Source organism: Chinchilla lanigera, unplaced genomic scaffold, assembly GCF_000276665.1.
Source record: "Chinchilla lanigera isolate Chin_1 unplaced genomic scaffold, ChiLan1.0 scaffold00056, whole genome shotgun sequence".
Taxonomy (NCBI): Eukaryota; Metazoa; Chordata; class Mammalia; order Rodentia; family Chinchillidae; genus Chinchilla; species Chinchilla lanigera.
In genome coordinates, this window is record NW_004955457.1 from 13,211,095 (window position 1) to 13,236,230 (window position 25,136).

At 35.3% G+C, this 25,136-nt stretch overlaps 1 protein-coding gene across 2 annotated transcripts in view; it reads left to right on the top strand.

Moving 5' to 3' along the window:
• Positions 1–25,136, top strand: part of Hook3 (hook microtubule-tethering protein 3) — a gene marked incomplete at its 5' end in the record, with an annotated part of 100,512 nt that overhangs the window by 62,082 nt on the left and 13,294 nt on the right. The window contains 8 exon segments of one of the 2 annotated variants that reach the window (XM_005397072.2): positions 612–752; positions 8,539–8,626; positions 11,677–11,682; positions 13,284–13,318; positions 19,151–19,233; positions 19,679–19,779; positions 21,338–21,442; positions 21,599–21,670. In XM_005397072.2, coding sequence (XP_005397129.1) covers positions 612–752; positions 8,539–8,626; positions 11,677–11,682; positions 13,284–13,318; positions 19,151–19,233; positions 19,679–19,779; positions 21,338–21,442; positions 21,599–21,670 — 631 coding nt within the window. 2 annotated transcript variants of the gene reach the window in all.

Here is a 25,136-nt window from a genome sequence, read left to right on the forward strand (position 1 = left end):
TAATAATTGGACTTGTTATAAGGATACAGTTTAACATAACTATAGGAATGGATATTCTGAATCTCTTTTGGTTTTCATTTTTTTAACTTTGTTTTCTGGTTTTTGAGACAGGGTCTCAAGGCTATCCTTGAACTCACTGTATAGCCCAGGCTAGCTTCAAACTCAGGGCAATAATCCCTCAGCCTTCCAAGTGCTGGGACTACCAGTGTGTATCATCATGCTTGGCTCTGAATAGCTTAAAGACAGTTCTCACTGAATACGTCTTGCCACCAAATAATTGATAAACAGAAGAGCATAATTTTAGAAATCTTGTTTTCTTATAAGAAGAAAAATACATTCATTCATTCATAGCGTAAATATTTAAATCAGGAGGGAAGTAGGATTAAAATTTCCTTCTTTATAAATCATGACATATAGATACTATTGTCTGTAGGTTATCCATTCTAAAAAAGAATTTAATACCTGAAATGTAATGTCTTAGCAGTTTATAAAGGAGAATTCATTGCTGATACTTTCTCCTTTCTATTCTTTTTATTTAATCTAACTATGCATGACTGGACTTTAATACCTATATTGATGTGCCAGATAATGTTTTCATTTTGCTTATTCAGGGAGAAACTTATTCGTCTTCAGCATGAGAATAAGATGTTAAAAATTAACCAAGAAGGTTCCGACAATGAAAAAATTGCCTTATTGCAGAGCCTCCTAGATGATGCAAATCTACGCAAGAATGAACTGGAGACAGAGAACAGGTAGGGTGTGTGCAGGTGGTGGCATCTAGCCACAGATTGCCCATTTGCCTGATTTTGATTCCCTTAGAGAAAGGTTTTATATTTTGGAATGTTCTCATGTTGTATTTCCTTTTAAAAGTACTTTAACTCACATCTCTGCCTTTGCACAGACTTGCCAAAAAGTATGGTGCCTGTTTATACCAATATCACCATCTTGATGTTTTTCAAGCAAAGTGAAGCTAAAATGCCACCATTTACCCTTTCTAGTCACTAATTAGAAGTAGAATTAAAAAATCAGATTATAAATTCAGTATTTTACAACAATTGCAATTCATATTGTGTGATCAGGTTCTTGTAATTTACTGTGTTTTCACAGGCTACAGATTCAACCCCGTGTGTGTGGTTGAACTGACAAAAGTACTTTTCTCCCTTAATCTATTACTTATCTTAACCCTGAAAGAAATCATTCCTCTTATGAGCAGTTCAATTATTTTGAGAACTTACAATCTGTAAATTAACAACAAAATCATTTTCTTGCTTGGAAGTTTTTTGGTGCAGTGTGTCATATGGTCGTTAAAGTCAGATACTTTTTTGTTCTTTATTATTAGTGTATGTTTACAATACATAATAGTTATATTGACGAATTGATACATGTATGTAACATATTTTGATCGTTTTCAATCCCTTTACCCATTGCTTCCTTTTAATCCCCTTCCCTGTCCTGAATAAATCTGCCTTTTAGTTTCTTACCATTTCTTCTTTATTTTATTATTTTCTTTATTTATAAATACATGTTAGTTTTCTCATATAAGAGAAACCTTGAGATACTTAGATTTCTGTGTCTGACTTATTATTACACTTAACATTATGATCTCAAGTTCTACCTATTATCCTGCAAATGACATGCTTTTGTTCTTCTTTATAGCAGAGTAATATTTTATTGTATATTTATACCACTTTTTAAAAATCCATTCTTCTGTTGATGGGTGTCTAGGCTATTTCCAGAACTTAGCTATTTTGAATTGTGTTGCTATAAACATGGGTATGTGTGTATCACTGTAGCATGATATCTTTAATTCTTTTCAGAATATACCAAAGAGAGGTATAGCTGGGTCAAATGAAATTTCTATTTTTATTTTTTAGAAACCTCCATATTCATTTCTATAGTGGTTGTGCTAGTTTACTTTCCCACCAAAATGTAGAAGGATTCCTTTTCTCCACAACCTTGACAGCATTTGTTGTTTATATCCTTGATGATAGTCATTCTGGCTGGCATATGATACATTCTCAGAATTGTATTTGTTAGCATTTCCCTAGTTGCTGAAGATGATGGACATTTGTTCATGTACTTATTGGCCATTTGTCTTTGCTTATTCATTTCATTTGCCTATTTTTGATTGAGTCATTGGGGAGGGTTAATGTTTTAGAGTTCTCTATATATTCTAGAAATAAAATCTCTATGAGAAGACCTCCCAGCATTATGTTTTTCCTATTCTGTAGGTTGTCTCTTCACTCTCTTGGTTGTTTCCTTTGCTGTGCAGATGCTTTTTAATTTAATGTGATCCCATTAGGTGACTCTGGGTATGTCCTGTGCAAGGAGGGTTCTGGTCAGGAAGTCCTTGCCTGTGCCAGTGGCTTCAAGTGTTTCCTCATTTTTCAACATTTTTGTTTTTATGTCTGTATTGTTCAACACATTTTGGTTTTTATTTTAGTAATGGGTAGAAGATAAGGATCTAGTTTCAGTGTTTTACAATCAGTTATCCCCGTGCAGTTTCTTAAAAAGAAATTATATTTTCTACATATGTTTTTGGCTCCTTTGTCAAAAATCAGATGGCTGAAGGTGCTTGGGATTGTTTTTTTTATTTTAATTTTAAAGAGAATTTTAAAAAGAAAAACAATAGCAAAATGCCAAGAACATACACAAAAACAAAACAAAGCAAAAACAATAAGAATGATACAGGGTTTCAGAACAAAATGATAGGGATTAACAGTGGTTGTTCTATTACATATTTTTATCTTCATTAAAGTTGGTCAGATTACCAGATGTAAGAATGCAAGATTGATCATACCATTAAAGAGAATAAAAAATAAAAACAAAAAAATTATGAATGATACAGAGTTTCACTAAACAAGATGATAGGAATTCAGCAATGGTTGTTATATTGCATATTGTTGTCTTCAAATTCAGATAATCAGATATAAGCATGCAAAATTGGTCAAAAATAAATAAATAAAGCATTAACTGTTCCTTTCAGTAAACCATTAGACATCAGCAGTACAGTTATCCCAGATATCCTTATGTATCCATGTATATATTTTCCCTTCCTTCTTTCTTTCTTTTTCTCCTTTCCCTCATTTGAGTTTGTTTCTGTGTTTTTATGTTCTATTCACCTGGTCTGAATAATGTTGTCTGTTTTTATACCACTATCTAAACAGACATGTCTGTTTTTATACCACTGTCGTCCTGTTTTTGTTACTAAAGCTGTGTAGTATAATTTGAAATTCAACATTGTGATGCCTCCTGCTTTACTCGTTTTGTTCAAGGTTGCTTTGGCTATTATGGATCTCTTCAAGTTCCATATAAGCTTTAGTGTTTTTTTTCTTGTTTTGTGAGTAATGTTGTCATTTTGGTATGGACTACATTGAATCTATAGATTGCTTTTGGTAATTTAGCCATTTTGATAATATTGATTCTGCCTGTTGAGAAAGACTGGATAGTTTTCTATTTTCTAATGTCGTCTTCAAGTTTTCTCCTTTGGAGTCTTAATTTTTTGTTTAATCTATCATGCATTGAATTGTTTCCCGAATTTCTTTCTCAATAGGTTCATTATTTTTGTACAGAAGGCTACTGATTTTTGTGTTGGTTTAATAGCCTGCTAGAAGTCAGTTACTTTCAAATCTCTAGCTTCTTCAGACAAGAATTACTTTTCTCTTGTGTTGTAATAGTATTTGGTTCCTTTTTGGAAATTTTTTTCAAAATAAAATGATAGGAATTAACATTGGTTGTTATATTACATATTGTTGTCTTCAACAAAGTTGCTCAGATTACCAGATGTAAGAATACAACGTTGATCAAACAATTAAAGAGAATAAAAAATAATTTAAAAAAACATTAGAAATGATACAGAGCTTCACTAAACAAGATGGTAGAAATTCAACAATGGTTATTTTATTGCATATTGTTGTCTTCAAATTAGTTGTTCAGATTATCAGATATAAGCATGCAAAATTGGTCAGAGATATTAAGCATTAACTGTTTTTTTCAATAAACCATTAGACATCAACAGTACAATTATCCCTGCTATCCATATATATTTTTTCCCCTACCTTCTTTGTTGTTCCTTCTTTTGAGCAATTTCTTTTCATTTCATATCTATTGTACGTTTTGTGTTTTATTTACTCTTTCAGGTTATTATACTAGGGAGACAATACGATGTTTACACATGTGGGTCTGATTTCACTTATGAGTATGGTCTCTAGTTGCATCCCTTTACCTATAAAAGCCTCGAGTTTATCTTTTTTTATAGCTGAGTGTAAAAAATATGCTATTGTATAAAAATACCCATCTTTTTTATCCATTCTTCAGTTGATGAGCATTTGGGTTGTTTCCAAGATTTAGGTATGACAAATGTGCTGCTATAAACATGGGTGCACGTATATCACTATAGTATGATGTTTTTACTTCTGGGAAAATACCCAGCAGGGGAATAGCTGGGTTAAATGGAACTTCTAATCCTAGTTTTCTGAGGAATCTCCACACTGATTTCCACAGTGGTTTCACCAGTCTGGACTCTCACCAGCAGTGGAGAAGGGTTCCTTTTTCCCCACAGCCACTCCATTGTTTTGCTTTTTACTACAGTGTTTTTTGTGTCTCATTGATTTGGCATTTCTCGTATACGGAAGCTTTGGAATCATTGTTACGAGTCAAAATTACAAGTTTTGCATATCCTACCTTATTGCTTCTCGGCCTTTTGGCTAAGATCAAGTGTACATATCCTACCCTTCTTTCTATAGCTTTAAATTTTTTTTTTTTATTATTTTTTTTTTTTTTTGGTTTTGGTTTTTCTCTGGTACCGGGAACCGAACTCACGACCTTGCGCTTGCCAGGCAGGCGCTTTTGCCGCTGAGCTAAATCCCCAGCCCCTTATAGCTTTAAATTTTAAAGCTGGTCAGGAAGAATAAGGAACCAGTGTAAACTTGTATAATGCAGAGTATAAAAGTACTTTAGTAAGCATAAACAGGAAAAAGTACTTTATTAAGCATAAACAGGAAAACATTTTTACATAAACTCTTAGGAACATGGAGAATAAGTGTCTCTATTATTTAGAAAAAGTAGAAATGGAGATAGTAGAGGAAGATGGGAGAGAACAGCTGGTAGTCTGTCTGTGCCTATAGTGAAAGAGTCTTGTATCTGCTTCATTAATCCTGAGCCATCATGGTAAGAACACCTGCTTCTTACCTTAATAAACACCCATAATTGGCTGGGGATTTAGCTCAGCGGCAAAGCGCCTGCCTGGCAAGCGCAAGGTCATGAGTTCGGTTCCCGGTACCAGAGAAAAAACAAAAACAAAAACAAAAAAAACCACCCATAATTTCTTTCATAATGCTTTGCTTTGTTTCTCTTGAGTTTTTCAGGCATGGCTCCTTCCTCGTAAGAAACAAGAGAGCTGCTTACTATTTACACTGTGCTCATGTGTGTAGATAACTGATTATCTTCCAAGATCCTGTTACTTATAGCTGTTTACAACTTAGTGTTGTTTGTTTCTTTATTACAACATTGATGACAAGTGACCATTAGGTTATGACCACCAGTGATCTATAACAGTTAATACCTATTAAGCACCTGTTTGTTCCAGGCATTGTGCTACATGTTTTATATATCTTGTCTCGCTTACATTTATAGAGGTTTTACAGATGAGGGGATTCAGACTGTGACTCCAAAGCCTCTATCTAACCCATACTCCCTGTCTTGCCAGTTTATCTTCTGCCATGTTTGCAAAACATTGATGGTTGTTTTCTGACTTTGTCTCATAGGATGCTTTTTCTCTTAAGTAAATTATCATATGTTTGTTCTTCCTGGGTTTTAGGAATACTTACCTTGTCTCTAAGTTAGTTCCCTAATAGATTATGGCACTGAACTTAGCACTGGGAACCCTAAGTTTTAGTCTCACTGAGTCTTTTAACCATAAGTACAATTTATATATCATCTATATATCATCTGTGAGAAGGCAGTTTGTAGTAGACCAAATTCTTTTCTGGTTAGTCTTCCCATTGAGTTAACATGTTTTAAATTCTGTAATACCAACTGTTCAGAAAACATGAGGAGAAAGACAAAGCATTAGAAGTACAGCCATGTCAGAATTGCCCAGGAAGCTTTCTCAAAGGATGCAGGATCTTGTCTTACTTCACAGAGTGTAATATCTGTGCATATTTGTGTTGCTCACATGCGTCACACTTCAGCAGTTACATTACTTTGCTTACTTGTCCTATCCCATTTGCACTATTTTCAAATCTCCCAAGAGATACCTTGATGTAGACTGTGTTTTATATTTACAGTGGGTTCTACATAGTAGACATTCAGTGTTAGTTGATAAAAAAATCTCAGAGTAGCAAAAATGTACTGTATAATTAAAATAGTCTTAGAGCTTGATGCATATTTCCAAACTGTATTGTGAACAGACTGAACAAAGTTACCGTGTCACTAGAATGTGTTTGTGAACTTATGTTCCCATACTGATGTGGATTTTCAAATAATTTATTAAAACTTATTGAGTTAAAAAAAATTTTTACTGAATTTTCTGGCTGTTTGGATTCTGATACCCAGTGTCCTTTTATCTTTAATTTGAGATTATATGGCTTTTACTGCTATCATCCCACTAGCACATCTGGTAATCAAATGGCCCATCATCTCTTAAATGACCAGTCTAGTGGGAAGTCCAAGACTACCTTTTTTAAACATTCCACTCTTATTTCTTCTAATTCTCTGATTTTTCTTCACAGTGAGGTTTCTCTTCCCTTAAGGATCTGCTGTGGGCCATCTTTATTCCACATTTATACTCTGTTTTGCATTCTTCCTAAATAGTATCATTCATGTTCATGACTTCAGTTAACTCCAAATGGTTCAGAAATGTGTATGTATGCTCAACTGAGACATTTCTACGTTTCGGGTCCATACATTTTGTTATTTGACAGACTTTTGAGCACTTCATCTTCAGCAAATACAAAATCAGATACTTCATATTCACCTTTTTAACTTGTTCCTCTTGTCTTTCTGAGTGAATACCCAAAACCATGCTATTATTTTTGATTTCTTGTTTTCTTTTGCCTTTTCTTAAAACTTTACATGTTCCCTTATATTTTAGATATATCCAGTAATAATAACAGTGTCCTTCCAATATTTATGCCTGCTCTTTTGCCCTTTTAATAATGTCTCCCACATCTCCCACTCTAAAACCAATATGATCTTTCTAAAATACTTTCTGATCATGTTTTCTCTTTCTTGGAGTTCTTTGCTGTTACCCAAGACTAGAGAACCAGACTGTGTTACTGAAGCGTGCATCATAATGAGCCAGAAAAATTATGAAGCTTAGAGTCGTAATTATTAAAGTTTCAGTCAATTTAGAGGATTATTGATTGCAGAATAAATTCCACATACCTGGCATTTCATACAAAATGCAGATGGAGCAGATCCAGTGAGATTTGCTCCTTTTCTCCTCCAGTTTCAGCCTTCCCCTCAGAACTTACTTTGTAGTCATCCCATTCTTGAACACTGTACCCTCTCATTTTACTGTGCATTTTTGGACATACTGAACTGTTTTGAATCCTTTTTCTACCCTTCACCATGTAAATATTTTGTTTATTGTTTTAGTCTCACTTCAAGCCATGCCTATCTTAACTCCTGCACTGAGTTCTTAACTACTCATTTGTTTTGTATATCCTAGTGCACTCTCCTGAAGTAGTAAGCTCATTGTGTTCTCTTCTTGACCTCCTGCCACTCCACTGGAGTGCACAGTGCCAGACATAGTTTGCATAAACATATCAAGGTGAATTTCAGATAAATAAATGACACACTGATTTCCAAATAGTCTTTGAAAAAAAGACTATTTTAGAAATCCTTGTTAGAATTTCAAGCCCCTCAGGAAACACTGACATAATTTCTACCAAACTTTGTAGATGAGGAACAGGCTGAGGGAGGCCAAGCCACATGCCCAAGGTGACATACCCAGTGAAGACTTCCACATTGGCCCGCCCTAAAAATGAACTCCGGAAAGCTCAGAAGAAGTGATAGCAGCAGAAGCTATAGCCTGTTCAGTCAGCCAGAGCCCTGTCCTCAGGGGCAGCATCCTCAGGGGCAGAACAGGCCTTAGGCATTCATGACAGCTGGCACTGGGACCCCCACTCCAGTGACACACAACCTGTGCGCCCGGGGCCAGTTGCTTCTCTCTGCTGTGATCTTGGGGCATCGTAAGTTGTGGGAAACTTAGCGTGCCCTTCCAATATGCTCTTCTTTCTTACTTACCTATATTCACTTTTTGATACTGGATTTTGTGGAGTTTTTTAAATTCAGCTTAATATAGGGAGGTTTATGTTTGGGAAAAAAAAAACCCTCAAACAATACAAAGATAATATGGAAAGTAAGCTTACTTACAATGTGAGGCTCCTACTATACTACTGCTACTATATACTATTACTATAATGTGGGCTTCAGTCTGTGAATGGTGTTCGCTGTGTAACCAATATGACAGTCAAAGGAAAAAAGACATAAATAAGTCTGTACTTGGAAAATTAATGTACATTTGTATTTTAGACTGGTGAATCAAAGACTTTTGGAAGTACAGTCACAAGTTGAAGAACTACAGAAATCTTTACAGGATCAAGGCTCAAAAGCAGAAGATGTAAGTTTTTATACCTACCAGCCATAGTCCAAAAGTTTCAGTTTTGGGAAAACCTATAACATTTTTTATTTGATAATCTTTATCAAAATAATGTAGCATTATACTAATTATAGAAAAGAAATAATGTTTTCCTTCTAACATTCCTTACAAAAAGGATCAGACAGTATTTTATTGCCTTTCAGATTCATTCTGCTAGGAATAGAAATCTGTACTTATTAAGAAAAAGTTCATCTGAAGCTCTATGCTTTAAATGGGCTTGACTTAGTATCAGAGGTGAAGTGTAGGCTTTCTACCCTCTGGTCAAAAAGGAAAAGAAAGGAAGCTTGTTCAAGTAAACATTTTTTTTTTGTAATGTAAACTTAATATTTAAGAAAATAATCCTAGCCAGGTGTGTAATTCTAGCACTGTGGAAAGCTGAGGCAGGAGGATTGCAACTTTGAGCCCAATCTGGGTGATTTAGGATAGCTCTGTGTCCAAATTTTAAAATATTTTCAATAGGATGGCCATGTAGCTCAGTGCAAAGGCCCTGGGTTCAATCTCCAGTACCACAAAAGAAAAGTAGGGGAAAAGGCAAAGAAAATAATGCTATCCCTAGAATCTCAGGGCCTCCTAGATACTAGGCAAGCACTCTGTCACTGAGCTATATCCCCATTCCTTTCTTTATTTTTGTTTTGAAGTAGCGGCTCCCTGAGTTGCCCAGGCTGTCCTAGAACTTGGAATCTTTCAGCCTCTGCCTCCTGAATAGTTGGGGTTGGAGGAGTATGCTGCCATTCTCAGCCTTTTTGTCCCTTTAGTGTTCTGCATGTTGCATTTCCCTGTCATAGCTCTGCCTACATGGTTGGCAAGCTCCCACTGAAATACGGCATATGTTCAGCCAAGAGTGGTGTCTTTACTCAGTTCAGCTTACCATCCGTCACAGTGCTGAGTGAGCAACCGGTAGTTATCAGTCCCTGGCAACAGTGTAAGTCGTTGGCAAATCCTTGACATATATAATAAGCAGCGTACAATATAGCGCTATGATTTAAAACTTTAATTAGTATGAAAAGGGGGGAAAAACTAAATTTTATTGACCAATCTTTGCTTCAGGTTAGCTTTTTTGTTTTTCCTATTGTAGTGTAATATTTTCTGGTCTCTTGCCTTTGAAAATAAACCTACTTACCTGTGTGATTTGTACAGTCATTTTGGGGAATCAACTTCAAAACTGTATTCATCCATGCAGCATTGTTAATGTAAGAGGATATCAAAGCAAAATTGGCCAAAGAAGGGGAATTTATTTCTTAAAACTTGAATACTCAATGTAAAAAGTTTATAAGGAGCCTAATTTTCATTTGCTCCATACACAATCTAGTTTATATTGGCAGTGTAGCCTTGCTAATTAGTGATTTTAGTTTCTTCCTTAATTAATGTGTTGGTGGTCTTTTAGATTTCCAAATTGATTCCCACTTTCTATCATTGCACCAACTTTAAACTTACTTATACCTTTGTTAAAAAGACCTGGCTTATAGTGGCTTTTTCCTTTGTTTATTTTGGGGGTTTAGTTGTTTTTTTCTGGTGCTGGGCCTTAAACCAAGCGCTTTACCACTCAGCCATATCCCCAGCTCAGTGTCATCTTTTTAAAAGTATGTTTTACCCAAAACACTAAATCACAAAGGAGTAAAACAAACCAACCATGAGTGTACTAAAATGTTAAGTCTAATTAAGAGTTCCTTAGAGATGTACCACAAGATGTAACATTTCTTTAATTTGTTGACATCTCTAGGTCCCTTAAACTGAGATGAAGTAAAATTCATTCTTATTGCTAAAACTTTAAGATTTTTTTTTTTAAAAATAATTTAGTGTAGCTGTGATGACATGGTGTTTGGTTCTCTTGTTTTAAAACATAAAGGAGCTTATTATTTTTTGTTTTTTATAGTGCTGGGATTCAGATGGGAGCACATGCTAGGTAAAAACTCTATCACTAAGCTATTCCCTAAGCCCTAGAAGTTTTTTTAAAAATAATTTGTCATAGCCAGGCATGGTGGTACATGCCTATGGGAGGCTGAGGCAGGAAGATCACAAGTTTGAGCCCAGCCTGATCAATTTAGTGGCTTACAAAGACCCTGTCTGAAAATAAAAAATAAAAATGGATTGGAAATACATAGTCAGTGCAAGTGCCCTGTGGAGGGAGGGAGGGAGGGATAGAGAGAGAGAGAGAGTGAGCAAGTGCCTGGTTAGGTAGCAAATTTAATTAAATAGGCTGTGGGCCTTTACTTTGAGCACATCTTTCAGAAATGAGGTGCCAACCTGTGAAATACTGTTTGCATAAATTGGTCAATTTGTTGACTGCTGAGATGTGATATGTCTTCCTGTGAGTTAAGCAGAAAGGTCCTCTGAGTTCTCTTCTATGTGTAGTCGGGATGCAGATAAAAAATTTTCTATTTTGAAGTTTTCCTGCAAATGGCTTAAGAGAAATAAATTGTGCAATACAGAATGCATGACTCACCACCACCACCACCCCATCAGCTTTCTTTTGATGTTTTCTTTTATATTCACTAACCTATAGTGTTGCATCTCCAGACGCAACTGCCAGGTGGAATTGGTCCCCACCAAAGAACAGCAACGTAATTTTTGCCTGTTACTAAAAACACACTCAAGAGGCTGAGGCAGGAGGATCACCACAAGTTCAAGGCCAGCCTGGGATACATAGTGAGACTCTGTCTCAAAAAACAAAAACAGAAAAACTGAGTCCTTTCATGTGACCTTAAGTGAGACAGAGCAGGATGGTTTGCACATTTTTATTATTATTTTTATGTCATTTGTTTTTAGCATGGAAGCAGAAAAGCATTGTTATATCCTGTCATATGGATAATTTGAGCTAGCCACAATATATAAAACTCCAGAAAACAAGACAGGATGAGACCATAGAAGAAAGAAAAATGTACATTTCTGAAAAAAAAGGCATATCTTTTACTTCCTAGTTTATGAATTACTAAATCGTTCCTTCTGTTGGCTGCTGTATTTGCTTCATACTAATATGTCCTCTTTGTCTCTTGGCATGGTTTCTGCTCAAGGCTATTGTAAGTATGGCTTCCTCTTTATTTCTATATATTGAATAGTTTATAGATTTATACATTACCTGACATCAGAGATGGTGATACTGAAATCTTAAGGCAGTTGTGTGCAAAATGACTATATAATATTACTTGCTTTATAGGTTTATGCCCTTTACAACTAAGATACTTAAAGGATATCAAAGTTTTAGAAAGTCAAACTCTACAGTCATCTTGGTCACCCCCTCCTACTTCACTCCTGCTCTGCTCATTATTCTAATTGACTCTTGTCCCATCTGGCTTACTCTTGCCAAACATTTTGGCAGTAATAGGGAGGCACTACAGCATAGAAGGACTAGAGGGGAAAAGGTTGTGTGTGGGCTTTGGGATCTGGCACCAACTGACTGTTAAGTTTGGTTCTGCTCAGTGAAAGCTTCTAAGTATGTTTGGCTTTGCCTTCCTCATTTGTAAGCTGGAGCTAATATTACAGTATTGCAAAGGTTACGTAAGATAGCAGTATATGACATTGCTTCAGAGCAGTGCCTGCCATATTAAACTCTTTCTCAATTATATGTTATTTTATACTTAATAATTATGCTATAGTCTAGTCAAAGTGTAAGTACAAAATTAAAGTTAGGCATTTCTTTAAAAGAATTTACATTTTACCATCTCTACTAAGAGGGACAAGGAATAATCGAAAACTAAGAAGGTTATCTCTTGTATATTTGGAGGAATCAGTGACAGAGGACATCATGGTTCACTGGTAAAGTTATAGTTAGAAGTAAACTGAGCAAAGAAGTGAATTTGAATTGTTCCAAAACTTGTTACAGTAGATGTGAATAAATAGTTTGTAAAGATCATTATTAAATAAGGCAGCTAAAAATTAAAGAACTGATGAGGGGTTTTTCCTCCTCTCGTTGCTATTGATCAGTTGCATAGTTTGATTTATAAGCCTATACTAATTTGAGTTTAACTGAATTACATAACTATCTCAAAATGAAATGTTTTATAAAATTCACTATCAATAAGTACCTTTAGGAGTGTTTATGAAACTTAGTACTCCTATCTAGAATACCTTTATTCTTTATTTTTAGGTTAGTTTTGATCTCTTGCTTTTTAGGAGACCTTTTTTAAAGAATATCTAGTCAAAATTGCATTGCCCATCTGAGCATGGTGGTGTATGCCTGTAATACCAGCACTCAGGAGGCTGAGGCAGGAGGATCGCCACAAGTTCAAGGCCAGCCTGAACTACATAGTGAGACCCTGTCTCAAAAAAAAACCTAAAACAAAACCCTGTATTATGCAGCATTAAAATCGGCACATGTTATTGAGAACCCTTCCTAGTTCTCCTACCATTGCATCAATTGTCTGGAACCATGGCTTTTTAGTTTTCTCTACTATAGATGGCAAGCTGAAATCTCCAGTTTCTGGGTATCTTATACTAATTGCTACTAATCATGGGCTGGCTACTCTCTCCCTTTATTAAAGGAAATAGACATAGTTACTTTGTGTTTTGAGACCTTTGACCAAAGAAATGAAGGAAAGCTGATTCAAAATTAATTACTTCTGTAGTCTTAATTTTTAAAAAATTAAGAAGTTAATAAATAATTTTTATTTTCCATTTTCAGTCAGTTCTTCTAAAAAAGAAGCTTGAAGAACATCTGTAAGTATAAAAGTTATAAGACTCATTATATTGTAAAAGAAAAGTGTTTTATGTCACACGGTTACTAAGGGTCTAGGCGGTGGCACAGGTGGTACTTGAAGATGGAGAAAGTTGTAATACATGTTAGTAGTATCCACAGGTCACCTCTATCCAAAGTATCAAGTCACTGTGAGTGCACTAGAAGTGATTCTTTACAAGACGTCAGGCTTCGTGGTAGTGTTTATATCATATCATAGTTGAGAGGTTGAGACGTACAGCAAGGGTTATCTGAGGGTCAGAAAGTGATTAGTCAGGCACTGTGGTTCTGGTATCTGTCATAGCCACTCAGTTCTGTGACTCTAGCTTGAATGTAGCCATGGACAGTGCTAAACTAGTAACTGTGACTGCTCCAATAAAAACACATATAAAGAATCGAAGTGTAGTAATGCACTCCTTTAATCCCAGCACTCTGGGAGGCTGAGGCAGGAGGATCTGAAGTTTGAGCCCAGCATGGGCAATTTAGGAAAACTAAAATAAAAAATAAAAACAGGCTGGGGCTGTAGCTTGGTGCAATTGCCCTGGCTTTAGTCACTATTTTAGTCACTATTAGTCACTATTTTAGTCACTTTAGTCACTATTAGTCACTATTTTAGTCACTTTAGTCACTATTAGTCACTATTTTAGTCACTTTAGTCACTATTTTCTGTAAAACAGAAAATCCAAACCCTTCATATATATAGTGTGATTAAAAAAAATTACAGTTAATGCTTAAATATTTTTCCAAAACTTTATTACAGTAGAAGATATATTGCCCTTAGTCTACCTCAGAAAACTCCCCAGGGTGTCAACCCACTCATCCCATTGTTCTTGTCACTTTCTGAAACAGGTCCCCTGGAAATCCCCTTTCACAGATGTCTTTAGTTGCACTGTCATGGCTCTCTTGATGTCCTGAATCAGTTCAAAATGTTGACCTTTTGCAGTCATTTTGACTTTTGGGAAAAAAACAGTTTGCATAGTGCTGGAACCAGGGGAATAAACACTGTAATGTTTTTATGTGCCTCTTTTTATGTGGAATATCACTTGACATCGGCACTTAGGAAGATATAAAAGAAGACTTCTAGAAGTGCTTCAAGAAGTGACAAGAACAGTGGGATAGGTGTTCAAAGCAAGAGAGTATTTTGAGGGAGATTAATGGTAGTGTTTTTTACTGTAATAAATATTTAAAATTTACCATATGTTTTGAACACATCCTATACAAAGACAGACAGACAACCACATGTGACCCATGGGCTGTAGTTTCTCACCTCTAAAGTTTGGCCAGCTGAATATTCCTTTTAAAAAAAACTTACTAGTTTTCTATCAGTAGTAGATTTTCAAATATTTCCTTGAATGACAAACACCTATAAATAAGACTTTGTAATCTAGAAGCTAGGATAATACTTTTCTTGTGAAGAAGAAATCTTCGAATGATGTTAAGAATGCTTCATCATTTTTCTCGCACTCAGTAACAACCTTAATCCTTTTTTTTAAATTTAAGAATAAAGAAGGAAAACATACTACCAAACAGATACCCATTTACAAAATAGCACAAGAACAATACAAACAATACAGAGTTACAGACAAAGTTGTAGGAAATTAATAGTGGTTGTTGTATTACGTATTGATATCTTCAAAGTGATTTCTCAGGGAAACAAATGGAGACATGCAAGATCGATCAAACAAGTAATCATTAACTGTTCCTTTTACTAAAGTAATGGAAGACAGTAGTACAACTATGTTAGCTATCCTGTATATACATACATGCATAATTTCCCCTTCAACAACTTTAATCCTTTATGTCACTTCCTAGTGAAACTCCTTGCAGCCACTGGATATAGGGTGGTCATGAATTAGTGCTGTTGGAGAGCATGCTGTGGTAAACCAGACATCTTCAGGATACAGAGATAATTTTCACTTCTTCCACCATGATTAAAAAGAAATTTTGTTGCCTGGAAGTTTGACTCATGTTTTCCCTTCTTCCCACCTTCCCTTCTTCTTTTATTAAAATATGGGAGATATGAGATCCTCCTAGCAACTAAGAATTGTTGAGAAGTCTAACAATAGGCAGGTTCTTTTATTTTATTTTATTTTTATTTTGCTTGCAGTACACAAAGTTTACATTGATTTTAGAGAATAGGTACATGTGCATAACACATATTGAGTATTATTTATTCCTGTTCTCTTCCTACCTACCTCCTTCCCTTTGGCTTTAGATCCTGTTTCCCTGTTTTCATTATTATATTACTATTTCTAGTTCATGTTTACAACATAGAATGTTTATATTCATTGAGAGTATTTGTAAATGTACATGAGACATCTTAAATCATCTTACTTCCTCTACCCCTCCCCTTTCCTGGGTCTCTTGTTTCCTTTCCCATTTGCAAAAGATCTCTCTTCTGTCAGTCCTTCATTTTTACTTTGCCTTACTAAAATGAGAGATAACATATGGCATTTAAGCCTGTGTGTCTCATTTATTCATTTGTTTGTGCTTTTTGCTTTTCTCTGACAGCTTTTTAAATTTGGGGTTTTTGCTGGACATTTGCAATTTTAATTATAATATGTTGTGGAGAACTTCCCATTTTCATTATAGTTCATCAGTGTTTTGTAAACCTCACTTGTTTGTATGTTGAACTCTTTTTTTCATACTTCAGATGTTTTCTCTTATGATTTCTGTAAACAATTTTTTTTTATTTCATTAGTGCTATTTTCTAGTTTCTGTCTAACTCCAGTTAGCCTTAAGTTGGTCTTTATGTCATTCTAGTAGCTGTTGGATGAGTTTTTCTTGTTCTGTTATTGTTTTTAAGGCTTCTCTGAGTAATTTGTTGTAATTTATCATTTTGTCCTTGATTTCGGAAATTCGGTGTTCACATTGGCCATTTCTGCAATTTATTAATCAGTAACAATTTTTATAACTGGTATAACTTTTTATAACTGGTCTTAACACCTTTTCATGGTTTCTTTATCTTCAGTAAATTTGTTGTTCATTTTGATCAGCTCTTCCAGTTTTTTGTTTCCACCAAATCCAAATCTTCATCAGAAAGAGTTTATTAGTAAAGATGATGTCTATATTCTTTTTCTTAGAGCTGCCATAACAGATTACATGGATTAAAACATCAGACATGTATTTTCTCACAGTTATGGGGCATGGAAATGTAAAATTAAGGTGTCAGTGTTCCTTCTAGAGGGTCTAAGGAAGACTGTTCCGCACTAGCCTCCCTGTGTGTGGTGGCTGCCATCCACATGTGTCACCCCAGTCTCTGTCTCCACCTTTACCTCCTTTTTCTGTACAGTAGCTCCATCATCTTTAGGGATTCCTTCTAGGACCCTTAATGAATGCCTCACTGTGGATAGCCCTGAACCCTCTATATACTATTTTTCCTATACATACATACATGCATACATATGATAAAGCTTAATTTGTAAATTAGACCTGATAAAAGATTAACAACAAGAGCTAATAATAAACTAGAAACATATAATGATGCATTGATCCAGTGACAGTGGTTCGTGAGTGACTAATGGGTAAATAGCACATACAGTGTAGACATGCTGGACCAACGGATGATTCTCTTGCCAGGCATCACATAACAGGACCATATGAGATTCCATCACACTACTGAAAACAACTTAATTTAAAAGTTATGGATTGTTTATATCAGAAATTTTACATATAATATTTTCACACTGTAATTGACCACATGCAGCTGAGACCTAGGAACACTTAACTACAGAGAAGAGGATGCTACTGTGTGTTTCTTCACATGTCTTTCCTGTAAGGACACCAGTTGCTGGATATAGGGCGCACCCTCATCCAGTGTGAACTTCTCTTAGCTGATTATCTACAAGGGCCTAGTTTCCAAATAATACCACATTCAGAATACTAGGGATTAGAAGTTCAGCTTATCTTTCAGGTTGTTTTGTTTCACTTTGTTTTTGAGACAAGGTCTCTCTGTGCAGTTCAATCTGGCCTTTTAACTCATCATGTATCCCAGGCTGCCCTTGAGCTCACAACCAACCTCCTATCTCAGCCTCCTAAGAGCTGGACTACAAATGTGAGTGAGCTACCATACCTGGCTTTTCAGCTTATCTTTTTGGAAGACATAATTCAACACACCAAATGGCTTCTACCTGTGTAAAAAGATGTTAAATATCATTCGAATTTGAAACTATAGTGAAGACCATTTTAAACATACCAGATTAATAAAAACTGTAAAAATCAGATGGTCTGTGCTACTAAAGGTGTTAAGCAGTAATAATTCTCATTCATTCCTCGTAGGAGGTTAAACATCAGTAATTTAGTAAACTTCAGAGTACACCTCTTCCTTGCTTTTGTTTTGTGTTTCCTTTTTTCTTTTTTGAGGCAGAGTCACTGTGTAGTTCAAGCTGGCCTGGACTCAGTTTGTAGCCCAGGCTGGCCTCAAACTTAAGGCGATCCCCCTGCCTCAGCCTCCAGAGTGCTGGGATTACAAGCATATGCCCCCATACCCAGATCTCCACCTCTTTGATATCATAGTTCTTCTATATATTCCCAGGATTCCTAGAGCTATGGTCCATATGCACCAAGAGACAGGCGGAAGAAAGTATGAAAAAGTATCATTTATAATCACAGGGTGGAAATAATACATACATCCACCAATTGGAAAATGATAAAATGTCAGTTCAAACAGTAGAACACTGTACAGCAACTAAAAAACATTAGCAAACTAGGGCTGACATCAACTTAGATGAATTTCAAGAACATAATATTTATCAAAAGGTACGAGTCAGAACAATATATAATTATGTATAAAGTTTAAAAACAGCAAAATTAAGCAATGTGTTTAGAAATAACAATGATAAAATCATGATAATCATGAGAATGACTGAAATTGTGACTTAGTTCTAGGAGGGAGATAGAAACACAAGTAACTGCTAAGATTTTGAATGAATTCTGGTTTTTAATCTAATGGTGATTCACTCAGCTTAGGTTTTTTTTTAATTTTTTAAACTATATCACAAATCTTCAAAAATAATTTATTGGAAAAAAGGCTTTATTATAGTATTATACATTGAAAAAATCAGAAATACTCAATTTTTATTAATGTTCCTCTGTGTTTTCCAATTTCTACAACCTTTTTCCTACTCACAGTGCCATAATAAATACTATCAAGGGACAGTTACACATACTATACAAATACCTGGAAAGAAATAAGGCTTTCTGTTAATTTTTTTATATCGAACTATAGCTTGTGTGTGTATGTGTACACACAAACATATATGTACACATATAGAGGGAGGGAGGGCATGCATATTCTCCAAGTTCGTATATACAGGGCTTGATGAATGTTTACCTTGTTGAATGTTGACCTACATCCATAAGCAATTTTGGTCAGCAAGCAGTTTGGGTCAATTTTGGCACCTCAGCTTCTCATACCTAGAATCGTACAGTATTACCCTTTGACTTCTTTTGTTCAGTATTATTCTGTGAGATCTATTTATGTAATATATGTATCATCACTTCATTCTTTTTTGTTAATATGGGGTGTTCTTTCCATTAACCTTTATTTTTCTGCAATAAGAGTTTATAGTATAAAACCTCTGCAAAGTTTAAAATTTAACTTTTATAGTATCCCTATTCCAAAAAAATGGACTTGTCCCCTTTTAACACTCCTTCACATATAAAGACACCAATATTGTTTCAAGTGAAATTTTTTTGTCTTACAATACTTCTATGCAACTGTCTTTCAAGTATAAAGAATGCAGATCTTTAATATGAAGTGGAAGAAAGATACAGAAACAGTTGTAAGTGATACAGTGTCATGTATTTTGGTACAGAGAGAAGCTACATGAAGCCAATAACGAACTGCAAAAGAAAAGAGCCATTATTGAAGACCTTGAGCCCAGATTCAACAACAGCTGTGAGTTTTTTCTATGTAGTATTCAAGTTGATTTACCCATACACTACACTAGAACTAATGATTTTTATATAGAAATAGGCCCTATTACCTAGAAATAGGCGTAATGTCTTTTATTTTTACTTAGCATTATGTTCTATGTTGTAGCATGTATCAGAATTGAGTGTGTGATACTATTTTCTATAAATATACCACCTTTTCTACATTCACCCATCAGTGGAACTTTATAAACTTAGACTGTTCTATACTAGATTATTGTTTATGAAAGAAAAGCTTTTTGTAAAAAAAAAAAAAAAAAAAAAAAACTTTTTGAACTGGTATTTTTAAAAAATTGGGTATAAAAATAGGCCAGTCTCTCAAATCTGTTAACTATTATTAATTTTTCAGTTAATACAGTTTTTAAGTTGTTAAAATATAAAAATTCTCCTTTAATATCTCCCATTTACAGCCCTAAAAATTGAAGAATTACAAGAAGCTTTACGGAAGAAGGAAGAGGAGATGAAGCAAATGGAGGAACGATATAAAAAATATTTAGAGAAAGCCAAAAGTGTAAGAATGAATATTAATATAAGGGCAACTCACTGCACTTTCTGATCAATCTTCACTGAGGATTTGAAGGGGGAGTTGTTTGTTTCTTTCTTTGTTTGTTTGAGATAGGTTCTCACTCTGTAGTTTAGGCTGGCTTTGAACTTATTGTCTAGACCAGGCTGGCCTCGAACTTACGGCAATACTGCCTCAGCCTCAGAAGTGCCGGAATTACAGGCATGCTCCCACCACACCCAGAATGAGATTTTTAAATATAGGATGCGTACAACATTAAGCACAAAAATCTTTGAACAAAAAAAAAGTGAACTACAAGTAGTTTTCAAAAGAGGTCTCTGCAGAGATTAGTTACTGATTACCAAGAAGAAAATGTGTCTGTGTAGGAAATGAGTGCCAGTCACCACCATAACCAAGAATCAAAATTAACGTATGGTATTATACACGAGCATCAGTGCCTCCTCATGGCGTATCATGTAATAATTCACCCGAATTTAAGTCGTCTTCTAGACTTGATTTTCAGCTCAGAGGAAAAAGGACACTCTTGGAACAAATTCAACATTACCTTCAAGGAAATCATCAGGTAAAACCAGAATTGGAGGTAAAAGTGTCATGGCAAAACAAAAATAGGCCATGCAATCAGCTTTTAAAAAGCTCCACCTAATCACCAAATGCAGTACACTGGTATTTGAGTCCTGAATTGGGAACGGGAAGTCAGTTAAAAGATATTTTAGAGATACCTATGGGAAGGTAGATTTGAACCCATTAGGGACAGTTCTGTAGAGTTGTTAATTTCCTCACAGTGATAGTAGTAGGTATTGTGGTCAAAGGTGAAGTAATACCCTTGATCTAAGGATATACACAGTGGAGTACCTCAGGGTTATGTATCATGAGGTCTGTGGGTTACTTTAAAATAAGTCTCCAAAACAAGTGCATGTGGGTGTAGAGAGAGAAAAACAATATGGCACTGTAGGAGTTGATGAATCGAGGTTAAAAACAAATGTTTTTATCATTTTAACATTTTGATAGTAAAAGTATTAGGAATAAAAAGGACCTCTCCCAGAAGGGCTATTGTTGGTCAGCCAGAATTGCATCCCGTACCCAGCCTCAACTACCAGCCGGGGTAGAGATGGCAGCACAGTGATGGGTTGATGTTGGCTGGGACCTCTGCAGTGCTTATAAGTTCAGAGGCAGAGGACTAGCTGAGGAAAGGACAGAGTAGGGGGCTACTAGTTGTGTCTACTTAGCACTACTTAGCAATTTTAAGTCAGAATTGCTTCTCATAAGTGATTTATCATTTAATTCAAAAGTTGTTTCAGAAGTTTGTATTTTAAATTATCTTTGTAATATAGCCCTTGATTCTCATAGTTTTATCCTTTTTTTTTAAGAAAAGAATTGCTTTCCTAGATATTAAGTGTTATACGCTTTGAGACGTTCAGTTTTTTGTTTGTTTGCTGCAGAACTCGGGACTGAATCCAGGACCCCACACTTGTTATCAAGCAGTCTGCTACAAAGTTATACTCACAGCCCAAGACCTTGTAAATTTTTCTTTCATTACTCTTTGCAGGTTATCCGTACTTTAGATCCTAAACAGAATCAAGGAGCAGCACCAGAAATACAAGCTCTTAAAAATCAACTGCAGGAACGGGACCGACTGTTCCACTCATTAGAGGTAGTTTACTGTACTGTACAGTAAAATACTGTTATTTTGATTATTATTTTCTGTGACCCTTGCTATGTTACATGATTAGGTCTGTGGATTTAGACAATTAATTGTATTTTGTTTATATTGAATTATCTTGTATGTTTACATGTGCTTGTTCTTTAGAAAGAATATGAGAAAACGAAGAGTCAAAGAGACATGGAGGAGAAATATATTGTTAGTGCCTGGTACAATATGGTAAGAAAAATAGCACTTTAGAACATAATGCAAAGTTGAATGGATATTTACTATATTGCCTTTACTATAGAAGTAATTCTACCAAAAAGTGAGTAAGTTATTGCTATCCTAACAAACACTAACAAAGCCTCAGTGCTGACCTGAGGACTGAGAAGCCAATATGATAACCACTGTGTGAACAGCAAGGACATTTTGAAAATATGGTTACCCTAGAGGATGGAAAGCTCAGCATCAGCCCACACATTGCAGGGAAAGAAAGGGACATTAATCATGTCTGAATACAGTCCTTCTGAGCATCACCTTTCTGACCTAATCTGTGTGTGACACTGCCTCAGTGCCTTTGCAGGACTCACATTTAGGACAGCTGAACAATCCCATGGGGTTTAGAGCATGTCTTCAGGGCCAGACCTTGACCCCCTTGGGGCTTTCAAGTTGAATGTTCAACACAAAACTGTAAATGCATTTCAGGGAAAACTGAATGCTTATCAAGATTCTTATCTGGATTTGAAGAACTTTTCAAAATTCAGCACTTTTTTAGTACTTCTTCCCGGACTTTTTGTCTTCCTTTTCTTTTTGTTGTTCTTCCTAATGAAACAACTTCTGTGTCAGGTAACTGAAACATCCTGGTCTGGCCCTATACATACTCTGTTAGCATAAAACCATTGTTTTTGTTTTACAGTTATAATTGATACTACCTTTTAAAGGTTAGTGTCCCTGGCCTAACAATGTGATTTCTGTGCTAAAAATTCATAAATTTCATAACATATCAACATTTTACTTACCTTGGTCAAATTTGTCTTAGTCTTGGTCAAGACACATTTTTTCACTTTTTTTAGAAAAGAGTTTTGGATTTAGAATATTAACAGATGTAGATGTCTTAAAAATCTAAACATAGAAACAAAATCACACATGAAGTTCTGTGGAAATTAATCCTGACTTTTACTGTTCCTCTGTTCTGTTTAGTAATCTCATTCTTGTAGCTCTATACTTCAATCCTCATTAGTAATCTTATATCCTTAATTGATCTGTATGGTTTCACATACTGTTTCTTACAGAACTAGATTCATTCTGTGACATGACACTAAAGAGTAGTCTTCACCAGGCATGGTGGCACACACCTGTAATCACAGCAACTGGGAGGCAGGATCGCCAGTCTGGACTACATAGTAAAACCTTGTCTCACAAGAAAACAGCCCCCCAAAAAAGCACAGTCCTAATTTTTAACTTCAGAGAATACATAGATTTATACAAATTATGTTCTAACTTAAATAACCAGTAACTGCATCTTGCTTACATTCAGAAAACACTGCATGTCAGACAGTTTAAGTGGAAACAGAGATGGTGAGCGCTGGGAAAAGGTATATTAAGTAGCTCAGAGAATAGCTTTGTGATGGATATTGTGGTCTTAAAACTGTGAAGAATGTGACTCAATTAAGTGTGAAAGTGAAAGTATATTTTAAATAAATTATAATCTCAATATAAGTATCTGAATTGTTAATTTTTTGTTTTAATGTAATATAAGGGGTAATAAATACAAAAGGCATTTTATTAAATGCAAAATTTATAACAAAGTAGAGATATCAATAGTTAATACACTGTGTCATAATCTTAAAAGAATTGCCAAAATGTTTAGAAAATGAGTCGTAAACAAAAAAGATTCTGTAAACAACAAAGAAGAAACAAACAGGTAATAGCACAAAACTTTCTTTTCAGTGAACTAAGAGAAACTAGTAGTATAAATGAAACAGTTCAGCATACATATTAAAATGTTTTTGAAACAGAATAGATAGTTTGGGTAATTACTTGAACTTCTTCCTACTTTCTGTCTACTATTTTGCTCTTTATTAATTTCTGTATTTTTTTAGTTTCTCATATAAGAGAAACCATATAATATTTAAGCTTCTGTGTCTGACTTATTTTTCTTAACAGTCTGTTCTCAAGTTAAATTCATTTGGGGCCAGGAATATAGCTCAGCAGCATCACACCTGCCTGGCAAATATGAGGTCCTGAGTTCAATTCTCAATACCCCCAACCAAAAGTTAAATTCATTTACCTATGAGTGCCTCAGGTTTATCTTTATGTCAGAGTACTACTCCATTGTGTATACATACCACATTTTCTTTATCCATCCACTTGTTGATGGATGTATATGCTATTTGCAAGACGTATTATAAATAGTGGTGCTGTAAGCATGAGTGTGCACATATCCCTGTAATATAACTTTTAACTCTTTTGAAAAGATACATAGAAGGGGAAGGGCTGGATCAAATGTAATTTGTAATTGTTTTGTGTGTGTGGAATCTCCATACTGATTTCCAAAGTGATTATACTAGTTTACACTCCCTCCAAAATGTAGGGGAGTTCCTTTTTCCCCACATCCTCACTAGCTTTTGTTGTTACTAGATTTTTTTGATGATAGTCATTCTTTCTGGCATAAAATGGTATCTCTGATGTTGAACATTTTTTCACGTATTTATTAGTATTTATTGGCCAGTTGTACTGCTTCTTCTGAGAAGTATCTATTTAAATTACCCATTTTTTGATTGGGTCTTTTATTTTGGGGGAGTCTAATTTTTTTAGTATTTTATATAGTGTAGATATTAGTCCTTTGTCCGGGGAGTAGCTGGCAAAAATGTTTTCCTATTCTGTAGGTTGTTTCTTCACTCTGTTGGTTGTGTCCTTTGAGACAATTAAAGATTATCAACAAATATTTGTCAGTTTTAGTCAAATCTTTACATGATTTGATTTCAGATTGACTTAGAGAAAGTTTTTCTGGATTTTTTTCATTAGGAAATTGTGTTATATCTGGGGATATATGATAGATTGAAATTCTGTTAAAAATGCAAAGCCAGAACCAGTGTTTTCCTAGAACTAACTAGTGATAAGAAAACTTACCTCTAGCCAGGCGTGGTGGTGTACGCCTGTAATCCCAGTACTTGGGAGTCTGAGGCAGGAGGATCACTATAAATTCAAAGCCAGCCTGGGCTACATAGTGAGTTCGAGGCCAGCCTGAACTATGAGACCCTAGTGAGACCCTGTCTCCAAAAAAAAAAAAAAAAAAAAGAGAGGGAGGGAGGGAGGAAGGAGAAACGAAGAAAGGACACTGCCAGTCTTTTGTGCATTGTTGTTTCTTCTTGAGTGTCAGCCGCCACTTCTTCCTAACAGCTTACCTGTGTCTAGTTGGTGAGATTAAACAATACCTCGCAGTTCTTAAAGTTTCTCCAGCTGGAGTTCTGTGTTGGTTTATTAAAATAGTACCAAAACTGCTCTTTTCCTGATCTGCTCCTAGACTTTTGCCTTTATAGAGTAGTACTATTATTGTTGTTATTCCCCCACCTTCCAGGAACACCCTGACATTTCCCCCTCCTGCGGTGGTATTTTGGGCCCTGCAGTTGTGCTTCCTCTTTCCTCAAAGGTAGTGGGTGATCCTTGTATCTTCAAAAGACACCCCTTGCTTGGTTGGGCC